General features: G+C 43.2%; 3 protein-coding genes across 9 annotated transcripts in view; 2 read left to right on the forward strand and 1 right to left on the reverse strand.

Annotated features, from left to right (window-relative positions):
• Positions 1 to 15,601, forward strand: part of LOC118360890 (UHRF1-binding protein 1-like) — a 71,042-nt gene extending 55,441 nt beyond the window's left edge. The window contains exons 13-21 of the mRNA XM_035740427.2: positions 103 to 296; positions 636 to 1,909; positions 2,059 to 2,222; positions 2,544 to 2,692; positions 9,067 to 9,217; positions 11,025 to 11,281; positions 11,467 to 11,575; positions 11,708 to 11,796; positions 12,404 to 15,601. Of these exons, the coding sequence (XP_035596320.1) occupies positions 103 to 296; positions 636 to 1,909; positions 2,059 to 2,222; positions 2,544 to 2,692; positions 9,067 to 9,217; positions 11,025 to 11,281; positions 11,467 to 11,575; positions 11,708 to 11,796; positions 12,404 to 12,520 (2,504 nt within the window). The 3' untranslated portion in view covers positions 12,521 to 15,601. The remainder of the gene's footprint in view (positions 1 to 102; positions 297 to 635; positions 1,910 to 2,058; positions 2,223 to 2,543; positions 2,693 to 9,066; positions 9,218 to 11,024; positions 11,282 to 11,466; positions 11,576 to 11,707; positions 11,797 to 12,403) is intronic.
• A 167-nt stretch (positions 15,602 to 15,768) lies between these two features.
• Positions 15,769 to 17,576, reverse strand: taf11 (TAF11 RNA polymerase II, TATA box binding protein (TBP)-associated factor). Its single transcript, XM_035740445.1, has 5 exons — positions 17,105 to 17,576; positions 16,864 to 16,994; positions 16,671 to 16,758; positions 16,458 to 16,554; positions 15,769 to 16,319 (listed from the first exon to the last, which is right to left on the reverse strand). The coding sequence occupies exons 1-5, from the start codon at positions 17,267 to 17,269 to the stop codon at positions 16,189 to 16,191; spliced, it is 612 nt and encodes a 203-aa protein (XP_035596338.1). The 5' UTR covers positions 17,270 to 17,576; the 3' UTR covers positions 15,769 to 16,188.
• Positions 17,577 to 19,325: 1,749 nt separating this feature from the next.
• Positions 19,326 to 24,162, forward strand: part of LOC118360891 (ankyrin repeat and SAM domain-containing protein 1A-like) — a 114,369-nt gene continuing 109,532 nt past the window's right edge. For all 7 annotated transcript variants that reach the window (XM_035740428.2, XM_035740432.2, XM_035740433.2 and 4 more), the window contains exon 1: positions 19,326 to 19,763. In XM_035740428.2, the coding sequence (XP_035596321.1) occupies positions 19,588 to 19,763 (176 nt within the window). In that variant the 5' untranslated portion in view covers positions 19,326 to 19,587. The remainder of the gene's footprint in view (positions 19,764 to 24,162) is intronic.

The following is a 24,162-nucleotide window of genomic DNA, read 5'->3' on the forward strand; positions in this document are numbered from 1 at the left end:
TTATCTTATTCCGTTTTTTTGTGGAACAAAACAAACCATTAGAATATTATCTTACAACAACTGAACAAATGCTCCTCTCTCCATCCCCCTCTCATTCCCCAGTACCCAACACTAACCTGTATGCCCAGCTGAACGGCCTACAGCTGTGCCTAGACCCAGCCAGTCTGCTGTGGGTCAACCTGTTCTCGCGGGGCCTGCTGCGTACCCTGGAGCAGGTCAAAGCCTTCTACCAACTCCAGGACGGCAGCAAGGCAGAGGAGCACGTGGACATCCGCATGGACGCAGCACAGATCAAAGTGAGATTGAATGAATGAAACCAGGCCAAGTTGTCAGGAGGAAGAGAGCTGCATCGTTGCAGGCTGTGTCCCTTTTAGTATTGCAGCTCTTTATACAACTTCTAAGTCATTGGAAATGTTGCAAACAGTTAGTGTTGCTCATGAAAATTGGTTGAAAATGTATGCCCTTCACCAATGTATACTCTTCACCATTTTGTAATGTGGCTTGTGTCTTTATGATGAGCAGTTTTCTCTCTAGGGGCACATCATGTAAACGTTGGAGTTTATGTTATTGTTAGTTTAATGTATCAGGTCAGTAAATGACTGTTTCTGTGCCTCACCCTGTCTGTCTGTCTGCAGTTGATTATTCCCCTGGAGTCATCCATCATGGACCACCAAGACAGGCCCCAGTCTCTGAACATCACTGTTCCCCAGACGGTCCTCAGCAACACCTGCCACTCCCCACACGGCACCCGGGCCGACCTCAACACCACCTACAGCAGCTTCTCTACCTGCCACTTCTTCCAGTCCGCTCCCCCTTGCTCCTTCCCCCGAGACCAGAGCTCCTTTCTCCCCCTACCCTCTGCCTTCCTCCAGCACTCCCTGGAGATGGAGCCCCTGCCCTTTTCTGAGATGAGGCCCCTCCGGGCCAAGGATGTCTGGTCCCTAAGTCTCTCCCGCCTGTCCATGAGCTTCGAGGGGGCACGGAAAAGCAACAAGGGCAGAGCTCACCCCTTCGTGGAGCCTTTCACCATGTCTGTGTGGATATGTCGTCCATGTGCGTTTAAGGGCTGTTCCCTGGTCTCCTCTCCCAGTGAACCAGCTCCTGTAGATCCCAACCATGGATCCTTAGAGCAGGAGAACCAGCTCCCTTCCAACCCTGACCACCACAACCAGGACAGTAAAAAGGAGGCTCCAGTGGCCTCTATTCACTTCCTGGCCCAGGCCATCACACCGGTCAAAGTGTGGCTCAACCACTACCAGTATGTGGCCCTGCTGCGGATGAAGGACACCCTGGCCAGGCTGGGGGGCGAGCTGGGCCGGGACACCAGGGACGCTAAGCAGGCCAGGGGCCAGGAGTCTGAGCCCCCTACGATGTGCCTAGCCCTCCTAATGGACTCAGTGGAGCTGGGGCTCCTGCTACCACCTGCAGCCATGGAGCCAGAGGAGGAGGAGGCCCACACCCCAGGATCTGAAAGCCCCAGCCTGACAGACTCCGACCTCTCCCCCACTCACCGTGCTACATCGCCAGGCCCTCTTGAGGACAGTGGGATAGGAAACGGTACTGCCACCGTCAACAGCTCTCCTCCCATTGAGCAGGAAGTGGATGGTGTGGTAGAGGAGGCCAGCGAGGCAGTAGAGGTCATGGAGGGGGAGACAACCCAGGAGGATGGTCCTGTCCCCTCTCCTCCCTTCTCCCCTGAACACCATCCCTCCCTCCTGTCTAGGGACCCCTCTACCTTCAGCCTGGAGGAAGAGCTGTCCAACGCCCTCACCGCCACCAAGGACGTCACCAAAGATGCCTTTAGTGCCTCCCTGGACCTGACTAAAGGGGCGTTCTCCATCACAAAAGATGCCTTCAGCTTCATGAGTCGTGGGTCAGGGATGAGCAAGCTGTTCACTACACAGGCCAAGTAGGTTTCCCAGCATGCTCTCCTGCTTTGCTGTTGTCATTACACCATATGGTTAAGGTCTATCAAGTCCATAATGTCAACTGTATGGATGTGTGGTTTTACTGGTGTGAATGACCATAAAGGCTGTTTCCTGTTTTCTGTTTGTGTAGGGAGCAGCGCCCCGAGGAGGGATGCCCTATGGCCAGTCTGCGGCTCCAGTCCATGAAGCTGTCTCTCTCACAATATTCATTTGACAGCGCCATCCTGGACGGAAGCCTGCCCGACGACCACCTCTCAGTGGACAGCGACTCTAGTGACAACATTCTCATGGATGGTAACTCCTCATCCAAACTCCACAACATAGATGCATATTGTATCAATATTTTATTGATTTATTCAGATCCCTGTTAACTTTTGCAGAAGCAGCAGCTATTCTTCCTTGGGTCCAGACAAAAACAGAAAACATGACAAGTAACAAAACACTGATAGACAAGAACAGTCACACAAAGACAGAACATTTGAAAAGAAACTGTATCTATCTCGCTAGTAACAGGGTTTCAAAACAATAGGCTGCTTAGTTTTGAATCCCACTGTCAAAGTCTGGCCATAAGTAAGAGTTTTCTTTGGCCCTGTGTGTTCTGTTCTGTGATTTCAGAGTCAGGAGTAGAGTCCATGATGCGACCCAACAGCATCCTTGGGCCCATGGACAGTGGAGGTAGCGCTGCCCCGGGGACAGAGGGAGGGTCATCAGCCGACCTGAGCAGCTCCCTGTCCCAGAGCATTGAGGACATCACACAGGACACAGTAAGTCCCATTTTACATACACACACTGTCACAGAGACCGACAGTAGAGGCATTGTCAGAAATAGGGCTGTTACGGTGACCGTATTACCACCACACTGGCAGTCACGAGTCATGACCGCAGTCAAATTCCACTTGACAGTTTAGTCATGGTAACTAGGCTTCTCCAAAACTGCGTTCTGATGCTGCTGATGGTCATTAGTAGCCTATCAAACTTGCTAACTGCTAGTCGCTAATGACCTGCTACTCAGCGATCTATTGTCCCTCTAGTCACTCTGCCATAAAAGAAAATGCAATCGAAAATCACATCAAACAGTTCATGAAAGCCCATTACTATATTTATTTCTCAACTCTCCTAATATTAAGCACATTGCTTTGCTTTACAACAGGAGTATAGCCTACATGACTGGCATTAAAATGCACCGTGGGAAAAGCGTCCTCCATTCACTATTTATGTGCATAGATTACATTTTCTTTCCCTGCCCCTGTGGTGACAGGCGCATGATAATGGTCCATTCTAAATCAAATCAAATTTCACACATATATTATTTAGTATATGTAAAGACAAGATTAAATTAAGAATAATCTGATGGGTGACCAGATTAGCCTATCACTTGTGAATGATGCCCAGCATCAAGAAACAGCATATGCCTTTTTTAAAACTTTTTAGTCGCACATGTCAGTAGCCTAGCCCATAGGCCTATATGTTTTGTTAAGGTTTGGCCAAGTAACTCCAAATGTAGTCTCTAGACCTAGGACCCCTGGAACATGGTTAGAGAGCACAGAGCCTCTAGGCCTAGGAGCCCTGGAACATGGTTAGAGAGCACAGAGCCTCTAGGCCTAGGAGCCCTGGAACATGGTTAGAGAGCACAGAGCCTCTAGGCCTAGGACCCCTGGAACATGGTTAGAGAGCACAGAGCCTCTAGACCTAGGACCCCTGGAACATGGTTAGAGAGCACAGAGCCTCTAGGCCTAGGACCCCTGGAACATGGTTAGAGAGCACAGAGCCTCTAGGCCTAGGACCCCTGGAACATGGTTAGAGAGCACAGAGCCTCTAGACCTAGGACCCCTGGAACATGGTTAGAGAGCACAGAGCCTCTAGGCCTAGGACCCCTGGAACATGGTTAGAGAGCACAGAGCCTCTAGACCTAGGACCCCTGGAACATGGTTAGAGAGCACAGAGCCTCTAGGCCTAGGACCCCTGGAACATGGTTAGAGAGCACAGAGCCTCTAGGCCTAGGAGCCCTGGAACATGGTTAGAGAGCACAGAGCCTCTAGGCCTAGGAGCCCTGGAACATGGTTAGAGAGCACAGAGCCTCTAGGCCTAGGAGCCCTGGAACATGGTTAGAGAGCACAGAGCCTCTAGGCCTAGGACCCCTGGAACATGGTTAGAGAGCACAGAGCCTCTAGGCCTAGGAGCCCTGGAACATGGTTAGAGAGCACAGAGCCTCTAGGCCTAGGAGCCCTGGAACATGGTTAGAGAGCACAGAGCCTCTAGGCCTAGGAGCCCTGGAACATGGTTAGAGAGCACAGAGCCTCTAGGCCTAGGAGCCCTGGAACATGGTTAGAGAGCACAGAGCCTCTAGGCCTAGGAGCCCTGGAACATGGTTAGAGAGCACAGAGCCTCTAGGCCTAGGAGCCCTGGAACATGGTTAGAGAGCACAGAGCCTCTAGGCCTAGGAGCCCTGGAACATGGTTAGAGAGCACAGAGCCTAGTGAAACGTGTTCCTATAAGCCCAGTCATTGCGTAATCGCACGTGAAAATAGAGTTTGGACTGGACATTTTTTTTAAGAGGATTCCAGCTTTCTTGTGCAGCTCTTTCAGAACATCAGCTGTCTTGATTTGGGTGAAGGAGAAGCGGGGGGGACTTGAGCAAGTTTCTGCGGGGGGTGCAGTGCTGTTGTCTAGGGTAGGTGTTAGAGGTCGACCGATTAATCGGAATTGCTGATTAATTAGGGCCGATTTCAAGTTATCATAACAATTGGACACCGATCATGGCCGATTACATTGCACTTCACGATGAGACGACGTGGCATGCTGTCTACCTGTTATGCGAGTGCAGCAAGGAGCCAAGGTAAGGTGCTAGCTAGCATTAAACTTATCTTATAAAAAACAATCAATCTTAACATAATCACTAGTTAACTACACATGGTTGATGATATTACTAGTTTATCTAGCTTGTCATGCGTTGCATATAATCGATGCGGTGCCTGTTAATTTGTCATTGAATCATAGCCTACTTCGCCGAACGGGTGATTTAAGAAGCGCATTTGCAAAAAAAGCACTGTCAATGTGCCAATGTGTACCTAACCATAAACACGAACGCCAATACACAAGTATATATTTTTAAACCTGCATATTTAGTTAATATTGCCTGCTATCATGAATTTCTTTTAACTAGGGAAATTGTGTCACTTCTCTTGCGTTCTGTGCAACAGAGTTAGCGTATATGCAGCAGTTTGGGCCACCTGGCTCGTTGCGAACTGTGTGAAGACTATTTCTTCCTAACAAAGACAGTCAACTTCACCAAACGGGGGATGATTTAACAAAAGCGCATTTGCGAAAAAAGCACAATCGTTGCGCGAATGTACCTAACCATAAACATCAATGCCTTTCTTAAAATCAATACACAGAAGTATATACTTTTAAACCTGCATATTTAGTTAAAATAAATGTATGTTAGCAGGCAATATTAAACTTGGGAAATTGTGTCACTTCTCTTGCGTTCATTGCACGCAGTGTCAGGGTATATGCAACAGTTTGGGCCGCCTGGCTCGTTGCGAACTAATTTGCCAGAATTTTACGTAATTATGACACAATATTGAAGGTTGTACAATGTAACAGGAATATTTAGACTTATGGATGCCACCCATTCGATAAAATATGTAACCGTTCCGTATTTCACTCTTAAGAATAAACGTTTTATTTTTGAAATGATAGTTTCCGGATTTTACCATATTAATGACCTAAGGCTCGTATTCCTGTGTGTCATTATGTTATAATTAAGTCTATGATTTATATTTGATAGAGCAGTCTGACTGAGTGGTGGTAGGCAGCAGCAGACTCGTAAGCATTCATTGAAACAGCACTTTCGTGCGTTTGCCAGCAGCTCTTCATGACTTCAAGCCTATCAACTCCCGTGATTAGGCTGGTGTAACCAATGTGAAATGGCTAGCTAGTTAGCGGGGTGTGCGCTAATAGCGTTTCAAACGTCACTTGCTCTCTGACTTGGAGTAGTTGTTCCCCTTTCTCTGTGGAGCGATGGGTAACGATGCTTCGAGGGTGGCTGTTGTCGATGTATTCCTGGTTCGAGCCCAGGTAGGGGCGAGGAGAGAGACGGAAGCTATATGTTACACTGGCAATACTAAAGTGCCTATAAGAACATCCAATAGTCAAAGGTATATGAAATTTAAATGGTATAGAGAGAAATAATCCTATAATTACTATAATAACCGCAACCTAAAACTTCTTACCTGGGAATATTGAAGACTCATGTTAAAAGGAACCACCAGCTTTCATACATTTTGATGTTCTGAGCAAGGAACTTAAACGTTAGCTTTTTTACATGGCACATATTGCACTTTTACTTTCTTTTCCAAGACTTTGTTTTTGCATTATTTAAACCAAATGGAACATATTTCATTATTTGAGGCTAAATTGATTTGATTGATGTATTATGTTAAGTTAAAATAAAAGTGTTAATTCAGTATTGTTGTAATTGTCATTATTACAATAATTGGTATTGGCGTTGAAAAATCATAATCGGTCGACCTCTAGTAGGTTTAGCCAGGTGGAAAGCATAGCCAGTGTAGAAAAATTCTTATTGAAATGACCGTTTATCGTAGATTTATCGGTGGTAACAGTGTTTTCTAGCCTCAGTGCAGTGGGCAGCTGGGAGGGGGTGCTCTTATTCTCCATAGACTTTACAGTGTCCCAACACTTTTGTAATTAGTGCTAGAGGATGTAAATTTCTGTTTGAAAAAGCTAGCCTTAGCTTTCCTAACTGACTGTGTATATTGGTTCCTAACTTCCCTGAAAAGTTGCATGTCGCAGGGGCTATTCGATGCTAATGCAGTATGCCACAGGATGTTTTTGTGCTGGACAAGGGCAGTCAAGTCTGGGGTGAACCAGGGACTATATCTGGTCTTAGTTCTACATTTTTTGAATGGGGCATGCTTATTTAAAATGGTGAGGAAAGTACTTTTAAAGAGCAACCAGGTATCCTCTACTGACAGGATGAGGTCAATATCCTTCCAGGATACCCGGGGCAATTCGATTAGAAAGGCCTGCTCGCTGAAGTAATTTAGGGTCAGTGATGAGGGGTGTTCGTTTGACAGCGGACCAATTACGGACGCAGGCAATGATGCAGTGATCGCTGGGATCCTGGTTGAAGACAGCAGAGGTGTATTTAGAGGGCAAGTTGGTCAGGATGATATCTATGAGGGTGCCCATTGTTACGGATTTAGGGTTGTACCTGGCAGGTTCCTTGATAATTTGTGTGAGATTGAGGGCACCTAGCTTAGATTGTAGGATGGCCGGGGTGTTAAGCATATCCCAGTTTAGGTCACCTAACAGTACGAACTCTGAAGATAGATGGGGGGCAATCAATTCACATATGGTGTCCAGGGAACAGCTGGGGACTGAGGGGGATCTATAACAAGCGGAAATGTTGAGAGACTTGTTTATGGAAAGGTGGATTTTTAAAAGTAGAAGCTTGAATTGTTTGGGCACGAACCTGAATAGTATGACAGAACTCTGCAGGCTATCTCTGCAGTAGATTGCAAGATAGCCTACTATTATTCATAATGTAATGAGTAGATTCGATAGTCATAATTTAGGCTAGTAATATAACTCAATCACTGTTTGTAAAAAAAGACTGTTCGATGGCTGAGCGCATATAGTGTAGAGTAGGCCTAGGCTATACCAGATACGTTTCTTCTTTCTTTGCATGGGAACATGTGGCTTTTTATAAACACATTTCATGCAATTCTACTACACCCTATATGACTGGAGACATTAGCAGAATGTTTTTTAATACAATAAATTACACGGTAGCCTACTCTGGTGACACTGACAAACAGATCAATCAAGACGACGTTGTCCATATAATAGGCCTACGAGAAAGGGAGTCCTACGAGATAGGGAGGCCTACGAGATAGGGGTACAAATGGAATATGGAAACTAGAGGAGGAAATTATTGTCAAAAAACAAACTTAAGTAGCACTGAATCAACAGTGATAAATAGTGAATATGTGCAATGCGCACTCACTGGGGATAGATATTACCATGATCTCCACTGGTGCCAATAAGAGGCTATAAAGTTGTTTGCTCAATTAAGTTGAGAATTTTTATTTAAAATACAGACCAGTCTTTTCTTTGTCTTCTCTTTACAGCAATAACCATTTGCTTTCCAAACAATGTTTTTCCTACGATTTGTATTTTAATTTATTTCTGTATAGACGATAGGCTGTAGGCTATATCATTTTGGCAATTCAACTTATTATGGAAAATGGATGCGCTGCCTATGCTTGCATATTAAAAACGTAACCACACGTAACCTCCATTCGCAATGTTTTGTTGTTGTAAGCCACCCATAGTCTGATGGGTGAGAATATTATCAAGTGCTTGTCAAATTGACTGACGTCTGTGTGTGCAGCCTGTGCAAGAAACAGAGCAGAGCGAAACTTTTTTCAAATTATCATTAGAGTTGCATCATGCAGCCTTAGAATGAATAATAAATCTAAACATACTGTATAGCATAACTAACATTTGCATCACAACTAAAGTTGCATAAATAACTCTAAATTAAGTATATAGGAGGACCTGTTTCTTTGTTATCCACTCAACACAGAATGGCCAGATGTGGACAATCCCTCAAACCTTTTGGAGAACATATTCTTTCTATTTTATTCAGTGATGTTCAATGGATTCTTCATACTATAAAATAATATAAGAATAATGCCATGGAATTCTAAGCAAATCTTGTATGCTAAATAAACTAGTGTAGCCCACAGGCATATGCTACTCTGTTCTTCTGAAATAGGATACATTTTCTTATGTTTCTTTAGACCTGTCTAAAATAAATAATGGATTTATTGTGTTGGATTTGTTAAATAGATTAGACTTTTTAAAATGTAGATGTTCCAACGGTCTGCATCAGTGGCTTGTGTGGAAGCCAGGAGATGATAAACATGTTTATGTTAATTAACGGTCAATTAACATGAGACCAGCAGTTATTTGCATGATAATCACTGGCTGACAAAACTCTCACTGTATATGCATGGGAGGGATGCTCGGCATTCATACTGTACCTGTAAGTTAGGTAATGCATCATTCTTATTGTGGGTAACTACTTGTCCTGTACTGTGCTGTGCAGGCCTCTGTGTTGTTGCTGGTGCTCAGTGGTATTGCCTGTGTGGCGGACCTGAAGGGAGAGGACCTGGTGGTGGCAGTGGAGGTCCAGCATCTCACCTCCAGACAGATGGGCAACGTAAGGGTCTCTGACCTGCTGGCCAGACAAATGTCAGGTAACCTCAAGTTACGGGGGAAAAAACGATGGTTCTATTTAATTCTGGATGACCGCCAGTGGCAGTGCTTTCACTGGATTTGGATAATAAACAATGCCTCGTGACAGTCATCCAGAATGAAATAGAACTTATCAAGCTAAAGACACTGCACCTTACTGTAGCATCAGTCTAACTGAACAACTGTCACAAGCCACTGTCACTCAACGTCTCCAATAATAGCTGTTCTTTTTGATAAAGAATGCTCCCAACCTACTCTTACTTTCTCTCTTCCATCGGTGAATCACTCATACTCATATAGTCACATAATGACTCATGTAATCATCTTACTCTCTCGATCCAATGTTACAACTGAAGACTCAATGCTACTTTTAGACAATCACGTGAACAGAACATCCACTGTCGACCCCTCAGCCATAAACCTGATGCCCCAAAAGGCCATCCAACATCACCTGGACGAACCACTTAGATCTTTACGAGCATCTAGGCAACAAAAACTAGTCAACATCCTACTCAATGATGGAATTCAAGGCCAGATCCACTGTGGTGGTGATAATTCTGAAGCCTTTCCCATCTCCAACATCATCAAGTAAGAATGTGTCTTGGGGCCCGGTGCTGTTCAACCTCTTTTTCACTGCCCTCGTCAACCACGCCACTAAGGACCTCAACAAAGGCATCTACATCAGATACAGGGATGAGAGTTCAATCTACGACCTGCACAGGCTCAGAGCAAAGACCAAAACACAAGAACATCTTGTCCGTGAGGCCCTCTTTGCTGATGACTGTGCCCTAATCGTGCAAACGGAGGTAGACCTCCAGTCTTTCGCAGACAACTTTGTTGAAGCTTGCAAGAGTTTTGGTCTTACCATCAGCTTAGGAAAAACTGTAGTCTTCAGTCAACCATCACCCCTCTCCAACCCAGTGGTCCACAGCATCCACCTAAGTGGATCTGAGCTCCAGAATGTTGACCACCTCACATATCTGGGAGGAGCACCATGTCCAAGGATGGCTCACTCAACAAATAAATAACTAGCAGAATCCAGAATGAAAGCCAGTCATTGGGAGGCTGAGGAACAGGATTCTAAATCATCACACAAATCTACAATGCAGTAGTTGTCACAACTCTGTTGTATGGCTGTGAAACTTGGAACCTGTGAAGTCTCCAGGTCAAACAGCTGGAGACATTCCATACACAATCTTTGAGATCTATAATGGGTATCCAGTGGCAAGACAAGGTGTCCTACCTGGAGATACTGCAGAAATCTAACAGCACCAGCGTTAAAGCTAAGATCATTAAGACACATCTCCGATGGACCTTCCACACCATCAGGATGCCCCAACATCGTCTCTGAAGAAGGATCTTCTTTAGCGAGCAGCAGCAGGGGCACCATGAGACAGGCCGACCGAAAAAGTTAATCAAAGACAACCTTAAACACAACCTCAATGTCTGCCATATCCAGCCCAGCCAACTCACAGAAATCACCTCTAACCGATCCACCTGGCACTCCAAAACCCACACAGCAGTGGACCACTTAGAGAGGGACAGAAACAACCGTCTAACTGCAGCCTGATCAAAGTACCATTCCCGCACAACCGGACCCACAACACCAGCGGAAGCACATGTCTGTCCTTCATGCTTCAGAGTCTGCGCTTCAAAACTCTGACTCTGAGCCAGTCAAGAACCCACAATTAACCAAGTGACATGCACAAGTCGTCATCGTGGAAACCAACAGACTGGCAGGGATCCATATCTGTGGTACCCATTCTCTGACTATATAACTCACGCTTTCCTTGATGTCCTAATCTCTAGGTGGGTCCACCCTGGGACAGAGACAGGGCTGCAGGTCAGCTCCAGTGGTGGGCATGCGAATAGAGATGGGTCCCTCTGCAGCACGGCACGGTCCCCTCTCTGCGTTGGTAGGTCACCTGGAGCTGGGTGTGCAGGGCTGTCGGGCGGAGCTCCTGGCCTCCACCCTGGCTACCCTGGGGCCCTTCCTGGAGGATGAGCTCAGTGCTGATGTCCAGCCCATGAAGATCCGCCTAGACAATGTCACCATCACTCTGAAGGTCAGCTGGGGGCACAGGGAGACTATGGAACTCTGTTGGGGTCAAATAACGTCATTTGACGTGCACCCTATGGTTTTTATATGTGGTAAGACCCCAACAGCAATCCATAGGAGACTGATTGCATAAATGACAGTTAGTCTGTTATCCATGCCATCCATGGAGCTAACCAGTTCATTCCTGTTTAGGATGATGGTCCCAAGATCTACCCGACCGCCCCCCAGCCCCAACCTGCCACCTTTACCATAGACCAGGTGGTTCTGGAGCGCTCTGATGATGGCTTGTTTAGAATCAAAGGTGATTGGGGGAGAGGACACGGACATGCCTTTGGGTATCACTATGATTTCAATTATTTTGTCACTGCTTGATTGATATGGAATAACAGTTATGAGTCATCTGTTTTTTAAATATATATTGTCGGTCTTGCAGGTGGTGCAGGCCCAGACTCTGCAGGTGGTGCTGTGGTATGTTTGGAGAAACCAGACAGTTCTTGTTCTGTCCAACCACAGCAGAGTATGGTATGAGCATTCAAAAACCTAAATACTTACATTCTCTATAACCACTGACTCTCTGGCTCACTCACCCATTACAGATTATTACAGGGTTAATGAACTCAAGATAATGACTCAAGATAAACAGACAGCACAAGCTGTTAACAAAAACATGAGTAAGGATTAGGTTAGTTCTCACCACCGTGTAAAATGAAAGCGTAGCATAAATGGTGTTTATTTATGATAGCACAGTCCCTACAATAGTTGCATTGTAATTACAGTAGCTATATATTATTTTTACCTTAAATGTGTGTGAAACCGTTGATTTAGAAATACAAACTCATAGGGCTTAGCTGGAACACTGTAAGTTAAATGATGGATGATTAGATGAAGGTAAGTCCACAATTGCATCTACCATCTACTTATACAGATCCCGTATTCCTGTTGTAATAGTTGAAGAATCTGTTGCCAACGAGACAGTTGTAGTTCTCCTGTTCTTGTTAAGGCTATGAGGGTCCAAATCAAGGCAGCAGGTATTCCAATTATAGCTGAATAGATATCTGGCTACTTGCCCTAGCAGAGAAACGTTATCTAGAAGTGAAAACTAATAAAGCCGACAACATTTTCCCTTCAGAGTCCATCCCTGGGGTCCCAGCTATTGGAGGCTCAGTTGGCCCTCTCTCAAGCCCTCACTGACCGAGAACGTCTCCTCCTGGAGGTCAGGAAGTACGACCCCATGTTTGACCTGTGACTGCTTTACTCCCCCAACCAGCAGAGGGTGATATACTGACACTGCATCAATAAGGGAGTAAAGGAACTGAATGAAATGTCTGGACTCAGGCATATGACAATTTGTAAACAACAAAGATGAGCACCCAATGGTGGAATCCACCCTGGTAGTTCGAAAGCTCAAGCTCTTCTAATGAATTGTACAAACAGTGTGTCACTTCCAGAGAACACATAGGGGGCCCTTGTATTAACAAGAAGCCCCACTGGAGTCACTATTTACACTCTGAGGTACATAACAGGCACTAGTTTCATCTGACAATCTAAACATGTTCCCTTCTGCTGTACAAAAGCAGTTTTAATTTAAACCACCATAGAGAATAGTTAACTCATTGTTGGGCTGCAACTCAATTGCCATTTATCTTTGATTTGAAGGACACATGCCAAAATGTGTCTTATAGACTGAGTGGTTAGAGCCCGGAATGCTGATTGGCTGACGGCCGTGGTATATCAGACCGCATACCACGGGTATGACAAAACATGTATTTTTACTCCTCTAATTACGTTGATAACCAGTTTAAAATAGCAGTAAGGCACCCCGGGGGTTTGTGGTATATGACCAATATACCAAGGGCTGTGTCCGGGCACTCCGCAATGTGTTGTGCATAAGAACAGCCCTTAGCCGTGGTATATTGGCCATATACCACACCCATCGTGCCTTATTGCTTAATTATGTGCACTGTGTCTTATATGCCAGAGAACAGTCAGAGTTGTAATTGATGTCTGTTGATGATATGTTTTCATGTACAAATCATTCACTGTCAGGCATGCTTTGTGAAGATCACTAGTGTTTTAGGAATCTTGGTGTGTGGGTTTACAAACATCCACAAAGCTTCAAAGATAAAACTGCTTGTCAATGTTAAGTAGGTCCTGTCCATAGTTGTACATAACTGTAGGTCTGTATAGTTTGGAGCTGGTATCTTAGATGCATTAATGTAACCATTGTTTAGAACCATAGTGTATTAAATAGAAGAGTAGAGAAAGAAAAGCACTGACTTCAAGCAGTACTGCACTGTATCCATGGATCTCCTGTGAATGGGAGCACAAGACAAACCTGCATATCTATCCCTTTGATTGATTGGTTGTGTATCAGAGGGTAGGGCAAGCTGTCTCCACACCGTTCACACTTTTTCAGACACCAGGTCATTCCCCAGTGTTATCTTTGCATCATAAAAAAAGTATTACATTTTGTGACTGTAAAACTATATTTGTATTCTTCGTTTAATGTTCAGATGACGCATGCCTTTTGAGAAAAGGTTCCACAATTGTTGCGGTACGTTAACTCATTTAGTTTGTTACATGAGGTGTACCCTGCCCTCAGACCGGTATTACTTGATCTCCTTAACTCACTCATCTGCATGGAGAAACACACATTCTAGGTATTTACTAATACCTCACTGCATGGATGAAATGTAGTGTTATTCTTTTGATATGAACTTTTACAGGCATGTAACATGAATTTTACTTTTTGCAGCTATTGTCTTTTTTAAAATGATTTTCCATTAGACAGTGTAGCTACTAGCCATTTCAAACAAACACTAGTGGCACAGCCATCATATCAAAGAATAGAGATAATGAATCTTAATTGTCTATATATGCACAATATATGTATAATACTAATCATTTTATCTACAGTAAAGCTGACAGGTGCATTAATGCCAATTTGTTAATGTATTCCACCCATTGGGTACCTTTCTATTACTATGTAAAAGTCGTGAAGCCTTTGTACTAATTGGAATAATTTCTAGTATTATTTAATGATGTGGTTATGTTTTAATTATATATTTTTGTAGCAATTCTAGGGTATGATGTGGTGGTGACATTAGAAGTATTTAAATTGTATTATTTGTATGTTTTTTTGTATTTAGATTAGTATTTGGTCCTGATGAGGGAGAGGAGAGACATTGGAGTAACGTTACTTAGATCCAAGTCCCATTCCGCAAAACAAGTGTGAGTTGTGAGAAACTCAAATGGATCAAGAGACTTGTTTGTGTATGTGGTACAGTGCTAACAAGTTAATAACTCCACAACCCTCAGTTGAGCTTTTAGCATCATTCTCCACTCTCTTCTGAGTGGTAGCTTGAGACCTCTGGTGGTCAGAATAATATGCCACTGATTTTCTGGTTGCCTTCCAATATGAATATGAATGACAGTGTTACTTTCTAATTGTGGGAAGTAGCATGAAGCAATAGGAGGAAGTCTGTTTTACCCATATTCTGAGGGAAGTTTTTTTTTAAATGTACGAATGCCTAAGATTATCAAATAAAAAATAGTCTAATGGTTCAGTTTTTTTCCCATCCTGCATGTTTTGTATTTGAAAATTCCCTCAAGGTCAGTCAGTGTAACAAAGCAGTGATTCCATTCTCAATAATATCAGCGCCCCAATTTTCTTGCTGGTATTTGCTTTTTGGCATGGCCTTGGATGTCAGTGTGATGGGGAATGAAAATTACATCCCCAGTTGGAAGGATGCAGGTATGTTGACTGTGACTAAAAATCAACCCTCACCCCCCCCCTTAGAACCCTGTTAGTACCTCTCTGTTCACAGCAGGGTGCCCACTCTGCCCCCAGCCAGCTCCCTCCTCACTGCCTGTCAAGTTACACTTCTACTGCATCCCTTATCTTGCTTGGGTTACCATGATGTATGGGGATGGGACTGGGACACCGGGCATCTCCCTACATGGGCTGCTTTCTCTTCTTTCGTCTTCGTCATCAGAATGACTTTGCAAAAATATTATCAATGTTGTGGAAGGAGTGAGCGCATGCATTGTAACTGAACTGATTGTTCTTTTGCTCTATACCTTGTGGATTATTTGCACTTAAGTGTGGTATGTTCACTAGAAATTGCACTTGCTTAATGTGAATCACTTAGAGGATCATCCCTGATATTTTCCTGATACTAATGTTGTGGGAGGCCCTCTGACAGTACTATGTAATATTTGTGTAACACTTGCTTAGAAGTCATCACATCATTGAATAAGACTAAACTTGGTTCTGTGAACCAAATTAGTATGCGAAATGTTTCAAAGTGATAAACTATTGAACCAACTTTGTCATTATTTGTGTGCTATCTATTTTCAGTGTAGGGTGGTGGGTGACTATTTACTCAGTATGGTTGTATTATGCATTTATTGGCCCGTGAGCAGGTTTAAAGTTAGGCACACACAAGCTCATCTTACGAGACTTTACCAGTCTTCATCTAACAAGAGAAGATAAATCATTAACAAATGTGTCCTTTTATTTATTGAAATATGGCCCAAAATGATTGACCTGAGGTCTAATAAAATGGTTTAACTGAAACAACATTTTCCCAGGAAGTACTAGAAGTGACCAGTTTTGGATACTTCCATGCTTCACCAACAGCTCAAATAAAATGTATTTTAGAACATTGGCACAAACCTTGATGCTGTGGTCATTTTATTATTGACCATTAGTATATCCAAGAAATGCCCTCAAATATAACACAAAGGTTGACTTTGGAGTTTCTGACAACAGTATACTGCACTTGCCTTCATGGCCAAACCAATGACATTGGAATAGAGAATGAACATGAAAGTGGTGTGTAAGATGCCACCATCTGAAAGGTGAATACATCACCGCTTGGATCTATCTATAATCAGCAGGGCATGAGTGGCTCAGTGAAAGAGGATGTTCTTGTGCTTGGTGTTGGGGATCTGCTCTCTGCTCTTCAGCCTCCTGACAGCCTCCCTCATGTGCTTGGGCTGCAGGGGAGGCGTGTCCCCCCACTTCTCACACACATCCAGAGCTGCAGGACCAAACAGAGAAGCATGTCAGAGTCGTCAAAATGCTTCAACGCCTTCGTTGGTGAAGATACAAGACAAACGATCCAGATCTCATATCTGGCCAACTAGTCAATATTAACTCAGTGATGTCCCTCACTGACCTTCCTCCACTATTTCTCCAGCGAAGACCTTGGAAATACCAGACATGGCGATAACCACATTTTGAGAGACTGAGGATCCTGTAATGGACTGTATCAGCTGTATCAACCAGGTAAAGAAAAGCATACATTGAAATACAAGCATCAGTGAAATGTAATATTAAAATGGAACTGATTCTGATTAAATATAATTACATATGTGCCTAAAGGTCTTACCCTCTTGATGGCAGCTTTGGGGAAAGCAGAGCGTCTATACATCTCATAGCGGTTAAGCTGCTCCTCAGAGAAGGATGAGACCAAAACCCTGGACAACACCAGAGGGAAAAATATTAATGTATGAATGCTTGCAACAAATAATTGTCATAGTGCAGTTACCAAACAAACACAAATTACAGTATCAGAATCTTACTGCATCTTCTGTATCTCATCCTCGTCAACCTTTTGCCGCTTCTCCTTTTTCTTCTCAGGCTCAACTTTTAGTTTTTTGGAAGCTGGTTGATCTGAGGTTCCCTCATCCTCATCATCTCCAGCAACAGAGTCCTTCAGCAGGTCATGCAAAGTAAACAAAGGATTGTAGATATATACTACTATATCTTGAATGTGGATGTAGGGCCAATGTTTCAATATAGTTATTCTAACATGCCACTTACCTGTTTGTGTTCGCGTTTGAGTGATTGTGAGGAGGAATCTTTTAATTCGGTATCTGCATCCGAGGTCACAGGCAATTCTTCAGTGTCTTCGGCTTTAGGGCTTTCTCTAGCAGCCAATGAATTCTCAGAGTTGGATTCAGTCTTTATCCTAGCTGGGTCTGCCATAACTCATTCGAAATCTTACCACACCAATATAATGTATAATTATGCAACAGTCAAAACGGAAATGTTTGACTCGAGAAACATCAACAAGTTAGCTAACTGCTAGCAAACAACTCCACAGCCACCTACGCTCACTTACTATCCTCGTGACTTACTATCCTCGTGGAATTCTGCGTACCACGTTTATTGATCAAAAAAATAAAACCGTTAATTTAGCAAAATATTAGCTAAAGCGCGAAATAGAAATGTTTTGAAGCATCATCAAAAAAACAACATGGAGAACATTCAGGCCGGAAGCTGCTGCTGAAATCAACTTCCGGCTTAAACCCTCTATTTTTTTTGTTTTTGTTTTTTAAAATATTTTTTATTAACAACAAATCAATACATAAAGCACATGAGGGAACACAAGCATACATAGATTACAAACAATAGACAATCGAGCTAGGGGGTACAATATCACATTACAATTACACAAGGACCTTAAGGGACATGCATATACTTACAATTCTAACAGCTTTTTTGTTAGTAGAGCATTTAACCGTCTTAAAATACAGTTCAATTTCTTTTTGTAGGGCACGAAAATGTGTTTTTCTGTTTGTAAATGTACATTTGTGTATATGAAATTTGGCCAAAAGAATAATGAAATGAATTACATAAAAATGATTCCGCTTATTTCTATTGTATGTAAAGAATCCAAACAGTACATCTCTCCACAATAGTGTAAAATCTTCATAAATGTGTTCAATTATAAACCTACTGATGTCTTAAACCCTCTATTGTCCTTTATTGGGAGAGCATTGACAATAATTATATATATGTGGCGGTGACATTAGAAGTATTTAAATATAATATATATATTATAATTCGGTCCTTTCTTTGTCATTTGAGAAAAAAATGCACATATTCCGTTATATTTGGTCCAGTTCTTTATGTACAGTGGCGTATTTCCATTCAACTAGTCATACTTGTTTGTTTAAATGGGAAAGAAAATACTAGGCTCTTTTTTAGATGATCAGTTCTCTAACTAAATGTAATTTGGTAATCGACGTTTTAAACTATATTAATATGTCAATAGCCTCAATAATTAACTTTAAAATACATTTAACTCTCTGGAACCCATAAGGATATTTTTTGTTTTATGATTGCTCCTTCAGCGTCTCTCAAAACAAATGTCAGGAGAAAGAGAGAGTTAGCGTTGGACATGTAACCGAAAGGTTGGGTTCGAATACCTGAGCTGACAAGGTGAAACATCTGTTGCTGTGCCCTTGAGTAAGGGCACTTAACCCCACTTTTCTCCAGGGGTGCTGACCTTATGGCTGACCATGTAAAACAGCACATTTCCCTGCACCTGTCCAGTGTATGTGAAAATAAAACATATTTCTTTACCTTTATTATTGCACCCCTATGGGAGGGCAGCTCAGCCCAGTCCAAGCTCATCTCTGTCGTGACCACCCAATGGTGGAACCAGCTTCCCCTAAAGCTAGGACAGCAAAGTCCCTGTCCATCTTCTGAATGCACCTGAAACCCTACCTCTTCAAAGAGTATTTTAAATCATCCCCCTCCTCACCTTGAACCACCCCGCCCTTTCTAGCGCTGACTTTATTGATAGCTACTTTATTGAGGTGTTTTATTTATTTAACCTTTAGACTAGGCAAGTCAGTTAAGAACTAATTCTAATTTATATTGACGGCCTACCCCGACCAAACCCTAACCCGTGTACTTATTATGCCTGTCATATGTGGTTGTCCCAACTAGCTATCTTAAGATGGATGCACTAACTGTAAATCGCTCTGGATAAGAGTGTCTGCTAAATGACAAAAATGTAAATGTAATGACCATGTACTGTGCACTTCAGCACTTATATATTTTGTACATTGAAAAATGTTCTGGATGAATTATGTGCTTTTATAGTTGTAGGAATATGATTATTATGTTTTTCGACATTGGTAGTAGAATATAATGGAATACAATAATCACCAACTAAATACAATAATGCAAGATTATGAACAAACTGATTAATCGACGTCGTCAGATAGGGGCAGTTTTAAGGAAGTGACGCGCGCTTGAGACAGGGCGAAGGAAGTTTCATTTGGCTCTGTGGTGCTTAACTAAAGTTTTCCCCGGAGTCACAGTGGGGGATTAGACATTCTGTGAAATTGTAACGCTGGAGAGACTGATCCAGCGGTGGAGGGAACCATCGTTTTCTTCGGCGTTGAAAGAACAAGTACGTCTGTGAGATTATTAGAGGACCGCAAAGGATTTTTTCTCCCGCTTTCCAACCCCCTCTTTCCCAAATCCTCCGACCCCCTTCTCGATCCGAGATGGGGAAGGAGCAGGAACTCCTAGAGGCGGCGCGCACAGGAAATCTTGCCGCCGTGGAAAAGCTGCTATCTGGGAAACGACAATCGACTGGAAGTGGAAGTGGATCATCGGGGACTGGTGGAGGCAGCAATAGCAGTGGTCACAATGCTTCGCACCCGCTTTCCAGCCTTCTCAGGTAGGGGAGAGCAGCGGATGAATGGAAGGCAGAGCGAGATGGTTCCGACCGAGAACGGTCGGTGGTCATAAAGTGTGTTGTAAACGGCAAAGCCACATTCAGTAAACAACCCCCCTGATCAATAATTTTATTGTATTTTGCAATCACAGCAGTAGATATTAATTTGCATCCATGCAGTGGACCCTTGCCATGTTTAATAACACATTAACGTTGCATGCGCAATGGAGTGCCTCTTTGTTAGATGATCGTCAGTGCAAAATACATAAATAAAATGCCACATGCAGCAGAAACCTTCTTACATACGCACGATCTTCATATCATAATGTTACCAGTATGTCGTATTGAAAACTCTAGTCCTCCATTTAATCGTAGCTAACTAGTCAATGGTTTTGGTTTGTCTATACATTTTGGACCGTTGTCATTGAGAAATTGTCTACAAACGCCCAAACATAATTATAGTATTTTTTTAAATCATATTGATGCCAGACCCATTCATTCTCATATGCCAAGATTAATTTGGTTCACATAAACCGCGATAAAGGCAATGAAACACGAGCTGTCAGTGAAATGGAACATTCTTCCCCTGGCATTGTTGTTCCATGCCCTCCCGGAGCTAGTCTCTACTAGCAAGTGGGTGGAATGCAGTGTGTCGGCGGCCTGGGCAGCTGCATGCTGTTTTTACTTGATCATGCAGGGAAAAATATTGGTTTATTTTAACCACAGTCCATCTTGCTCAGTGTTCTTTGTGCTGATGGGATTACATAGGCGTAGATGAAGTGAGCGCACTTGAATGCCCACTGAGTGGTGACAATGTCAGAAGTAATAATGTTGGTGGCACCTCTACTACAGCCCTTTCAGGTAAAGGTTGCAAGAGAAAGGGAAACATTGAAAACACAATGACCTAGACCTAGGCTACCTCAAGCCCTATGAGACTGTCAGTGCTATTTCCACTGGGCTTGGAGTCATTCATTGCCCTGGGACCTGTGGTGCCCTTTTGTCTACTCAGTAACATACTCCAGGGGGCTTTAAACCTGCCATGTTAATGGTCCTTTGCTTACTTGGCAAGCCAGCAAAGGGCTGTTGGGTTGGTAAAGCACCTCCTGACCTTAACTTCTTACAGAAAATGCACAAGGACCAACTGCCCACCCCTACACAGTAAAGTTTAACATGGAAGAAGATTGGAGGTAACATGGAACTTCCTCTTAAACTCTCAAAAGGATTTATGCCATGATATGCCTTCCATCTCATGCATTTGGCTAAGAAACCGTGTTAATCACAGAAAGGGATTTAATTTGTTATTTTTAATTCTAGGACCAAATAAACCGATGACAATCAGAATGCTGGCAACATACAGGTGCACAGCAGCCCTGTCAATCAACCTCCTACAGTGGGGAGAACAAGTGTTTGATACACTGCCAATTTTCCTACTTACAAAGCATGTAGAGGTCTGTAATTTTTATCATAGGTACACTTCAACCGTGAGAGACGGAATCTAAAACAAAAATCCCAGAAAATCACATTGTATGATTTAAGTAATTAATTGACATTTTATTGCATGACATAAGTATTTGATACATCAGAAAAGCAGAACTTAATATTTGGTACAGAAACCTTTGTTTGCAATTACAGAGATCATACGTTTCCTGTAGTTCTTGACCAGGTTTGCACACGCTGCAGCAGGGATTTTGGCCCACTCCTCCATACAGACTTTCTCCAGATCCTTCAGGTTTCGGGGCTGTCGCTGGGCAATACGGACTTTCAGCTCCTTCCAAAGATTTTCTATTGGGTTCAGGTCTGGAGACTGGGTAGGCTACTCCAGGACCTTGAGATGCTTCTTACGGAGCCACTCCTTAGTTGCCCTGGCTGTGTGTTTCGGGTCGTTGTCATGCTGGAAGACCCAGCCACGACACATCTTCAATGCTCTTACTGAGGGAAGGAGGTTGTTGGTCAAGATCTCGCGATACATGGCCCCATCCATCCATCCTCTCCTCAATACGGTGGACAAGTGTCTTTTATACAGGTAACGAGTTCAAACAGGTGCAGTTAATACAGGTAATGAGTGGGGAACAGGAGGGATTCTTAAAGAAAAACTAACAGGTCTGTGAGAGCCGGAATTCTTACTGGTTGGTAGGTGATCAAATACATATGTCATGCAATACAATTCAAATTAATTACTTAAATCATACAATGTGATTTTCTGGATTTTTGTGCCTACGTCTCGTGGCTGAGAAAAGTGTTTGCTAAAATCCCCAAGGTGATGCATCGCTGTGCTACTCATGCCAGGCTGTACACTACACTGACTGTACTCTAGCTAATTACATTAAACCTTCTTAATCGGAAATTCAGGGATGTCATGATTCAGTCAAGGCTGCCTCCATCCCTGCCTCTCTGTTACTGATCTGTGGGCGGGCATGGACTGAAGAGCCCATTGTATCATCTGGTCTGGCTCGCTTAATCAATGGCTGCCAACCTTCCTCTTGGAAATGATTGGCTAGCACTTGTTGGAAATAAATAAAAACGATGGTCTAACCATTGACTGTTAAAAGCTTCACTACTGCAGCCTAATATCACTCAATTCTCTGAAAGGCTGTGGGCCCTTCAGCCTTTAAAATATACCATTAGCATTGCCTCTAAGTATATGTGAGCTATACAGATTTATTGACATGTTTACCACAGAGAGGCTCAGGGGTAGTGTTTGCTGTTTTATGTGACATTTAATTTAGCACATGTAATGAAAATGTCAATACGTTTAGGGGCATGAATGTGAATTACCATTCGTTTGACAACACTGTTCGTAAGGTTTTAAATGTTATCAAACTCAACCGTTTATCATTTCCGGTGATGAAGACATGGATGTCTCATGGTATGGGGTGGTATGCAAAATTGGTCAACTTTGAACACCTTGACATTCAGGTCAAAAAATACACTTTCTGACCACTTCTTCCATGGGCAAACATACATGGTCATTACATTAAATCAAAATGAATTCTGTCATAAAGTGATTAAATTCAAATGGATTTACCCTAAAGATGGTTGGTTGGTCTGTTGTAGTGTGCAGCTTGCTCAACTTATTTTCATGATGGAAAAGCACTAACATATAGGCCTAGGCCCAAGTCTCTGCATATTCTACTTTCATGTTGCTCTTCTTCCCACCAGCAACTGGAACACTGACATCTGTTTATAGCACAGGCACAGCGTAGGTAGTTGCTCTTCTTTGCATAACGCATGCAACAGTTTTTTTTTATTCCCACATTTACTATCATCATTGGCGAAGGGGTGTTGTGTTTGTGCTGAATGTTTTGCAGTTCTTTCTTTGGAATGGAGCACGTGTTGAGACTTGTTGCTTTTGTAACCAGGCAGGAGCACAGCTTCACTCTGCAGATTGTCTACTTTTCCTGAATGCCTGAATGGAAAACTCAATTGGACAGACACAAGCCCATCATGTTCAGAAGCCCCACATGTGCTTTGTATTACTCTGAAACAGAAAGATAATTGAATGGAATGGAATGGGACTGGCACTGGATGGCATTCCCCGCAGCTATCATGGTAGGAGACAGGCAGCCCTGTCAACATTACCTGCTCCCTGCTCGGCATCAATAACAACCTTTCAGACTGAACAGCAGCAGAGTGGTGCCTGATAAGACTTCCTGATCACCAGGGTTGGATTCAATGACATTTCACTGTCAATGCCAGAATAACCATGTGCTATTCAGTTCACATTTCAATATAGTTGACCACCACTGTTTTTTGACTACCACTGTGCTCGTCCTCTACAATAAACACGTGATTGGCCCTAGGCCAATGGAGGTGCTTTAATCCAGTGGTTTAAGACTAACTAAAGAAACAGAAGTGGTGAAACAAATGACTGAATCTGAATGTCATACATTAACTGCAAGCTATGCCTTTACAAATAGTGTACTGTACATTTACTGCAACATAATGCCAGGATCTCACTTGGGCTCCATGACCCGTCTCGATCCTGGAGGTCCACAGGAAGAACTCCTCTCCGGAACTTCCTGTACCAGGTTGTCCAAACAGCCCCAGCTGCTGTGGCTGGGCCAGGGCCGGGGTAAGTTAAGTCCATGGCAGGCCAGGGAGAGCAAGAGAGAGCCTGGCCTTCCCACTTATGGGAAATTAACAGAGGAATGCATGGAGGAGCACTAACCGAACGGACACTCACCAAGCTTAGGCCGATGAAGGGCTGTGTATTGTCTCTTAAATTAACAGCAAGCTCCTTTATCCCATTGACACAACATCTAGAACAGCCATTTTTTATATTTTTATGAGTCCTCAAGGACCAGTCTGGGCATTTTCTAGGCTCAATGTCCAAGTGAAGAAAGAGCTGTCAGCTGTAGAAAATACATTTTTAAATGCATTCTCTTTTCTCCAAATGGACTCT

This window comes from Oncorhynchus keta, chromosome 28, assembly GCF_023373465.1.
Source record: "Oncorhynchus keta strain PuntledgeMale-10-30-2019 chromosome 28, Oket_V2, whole genome shotgun sequence".
Lineage (NCBI taxonomy): Eukaryota > Metazoa > Chordata > Actinopteri > Salmoniformes > Salmonidae > Oncorhynchus > Oncorhynchus keta.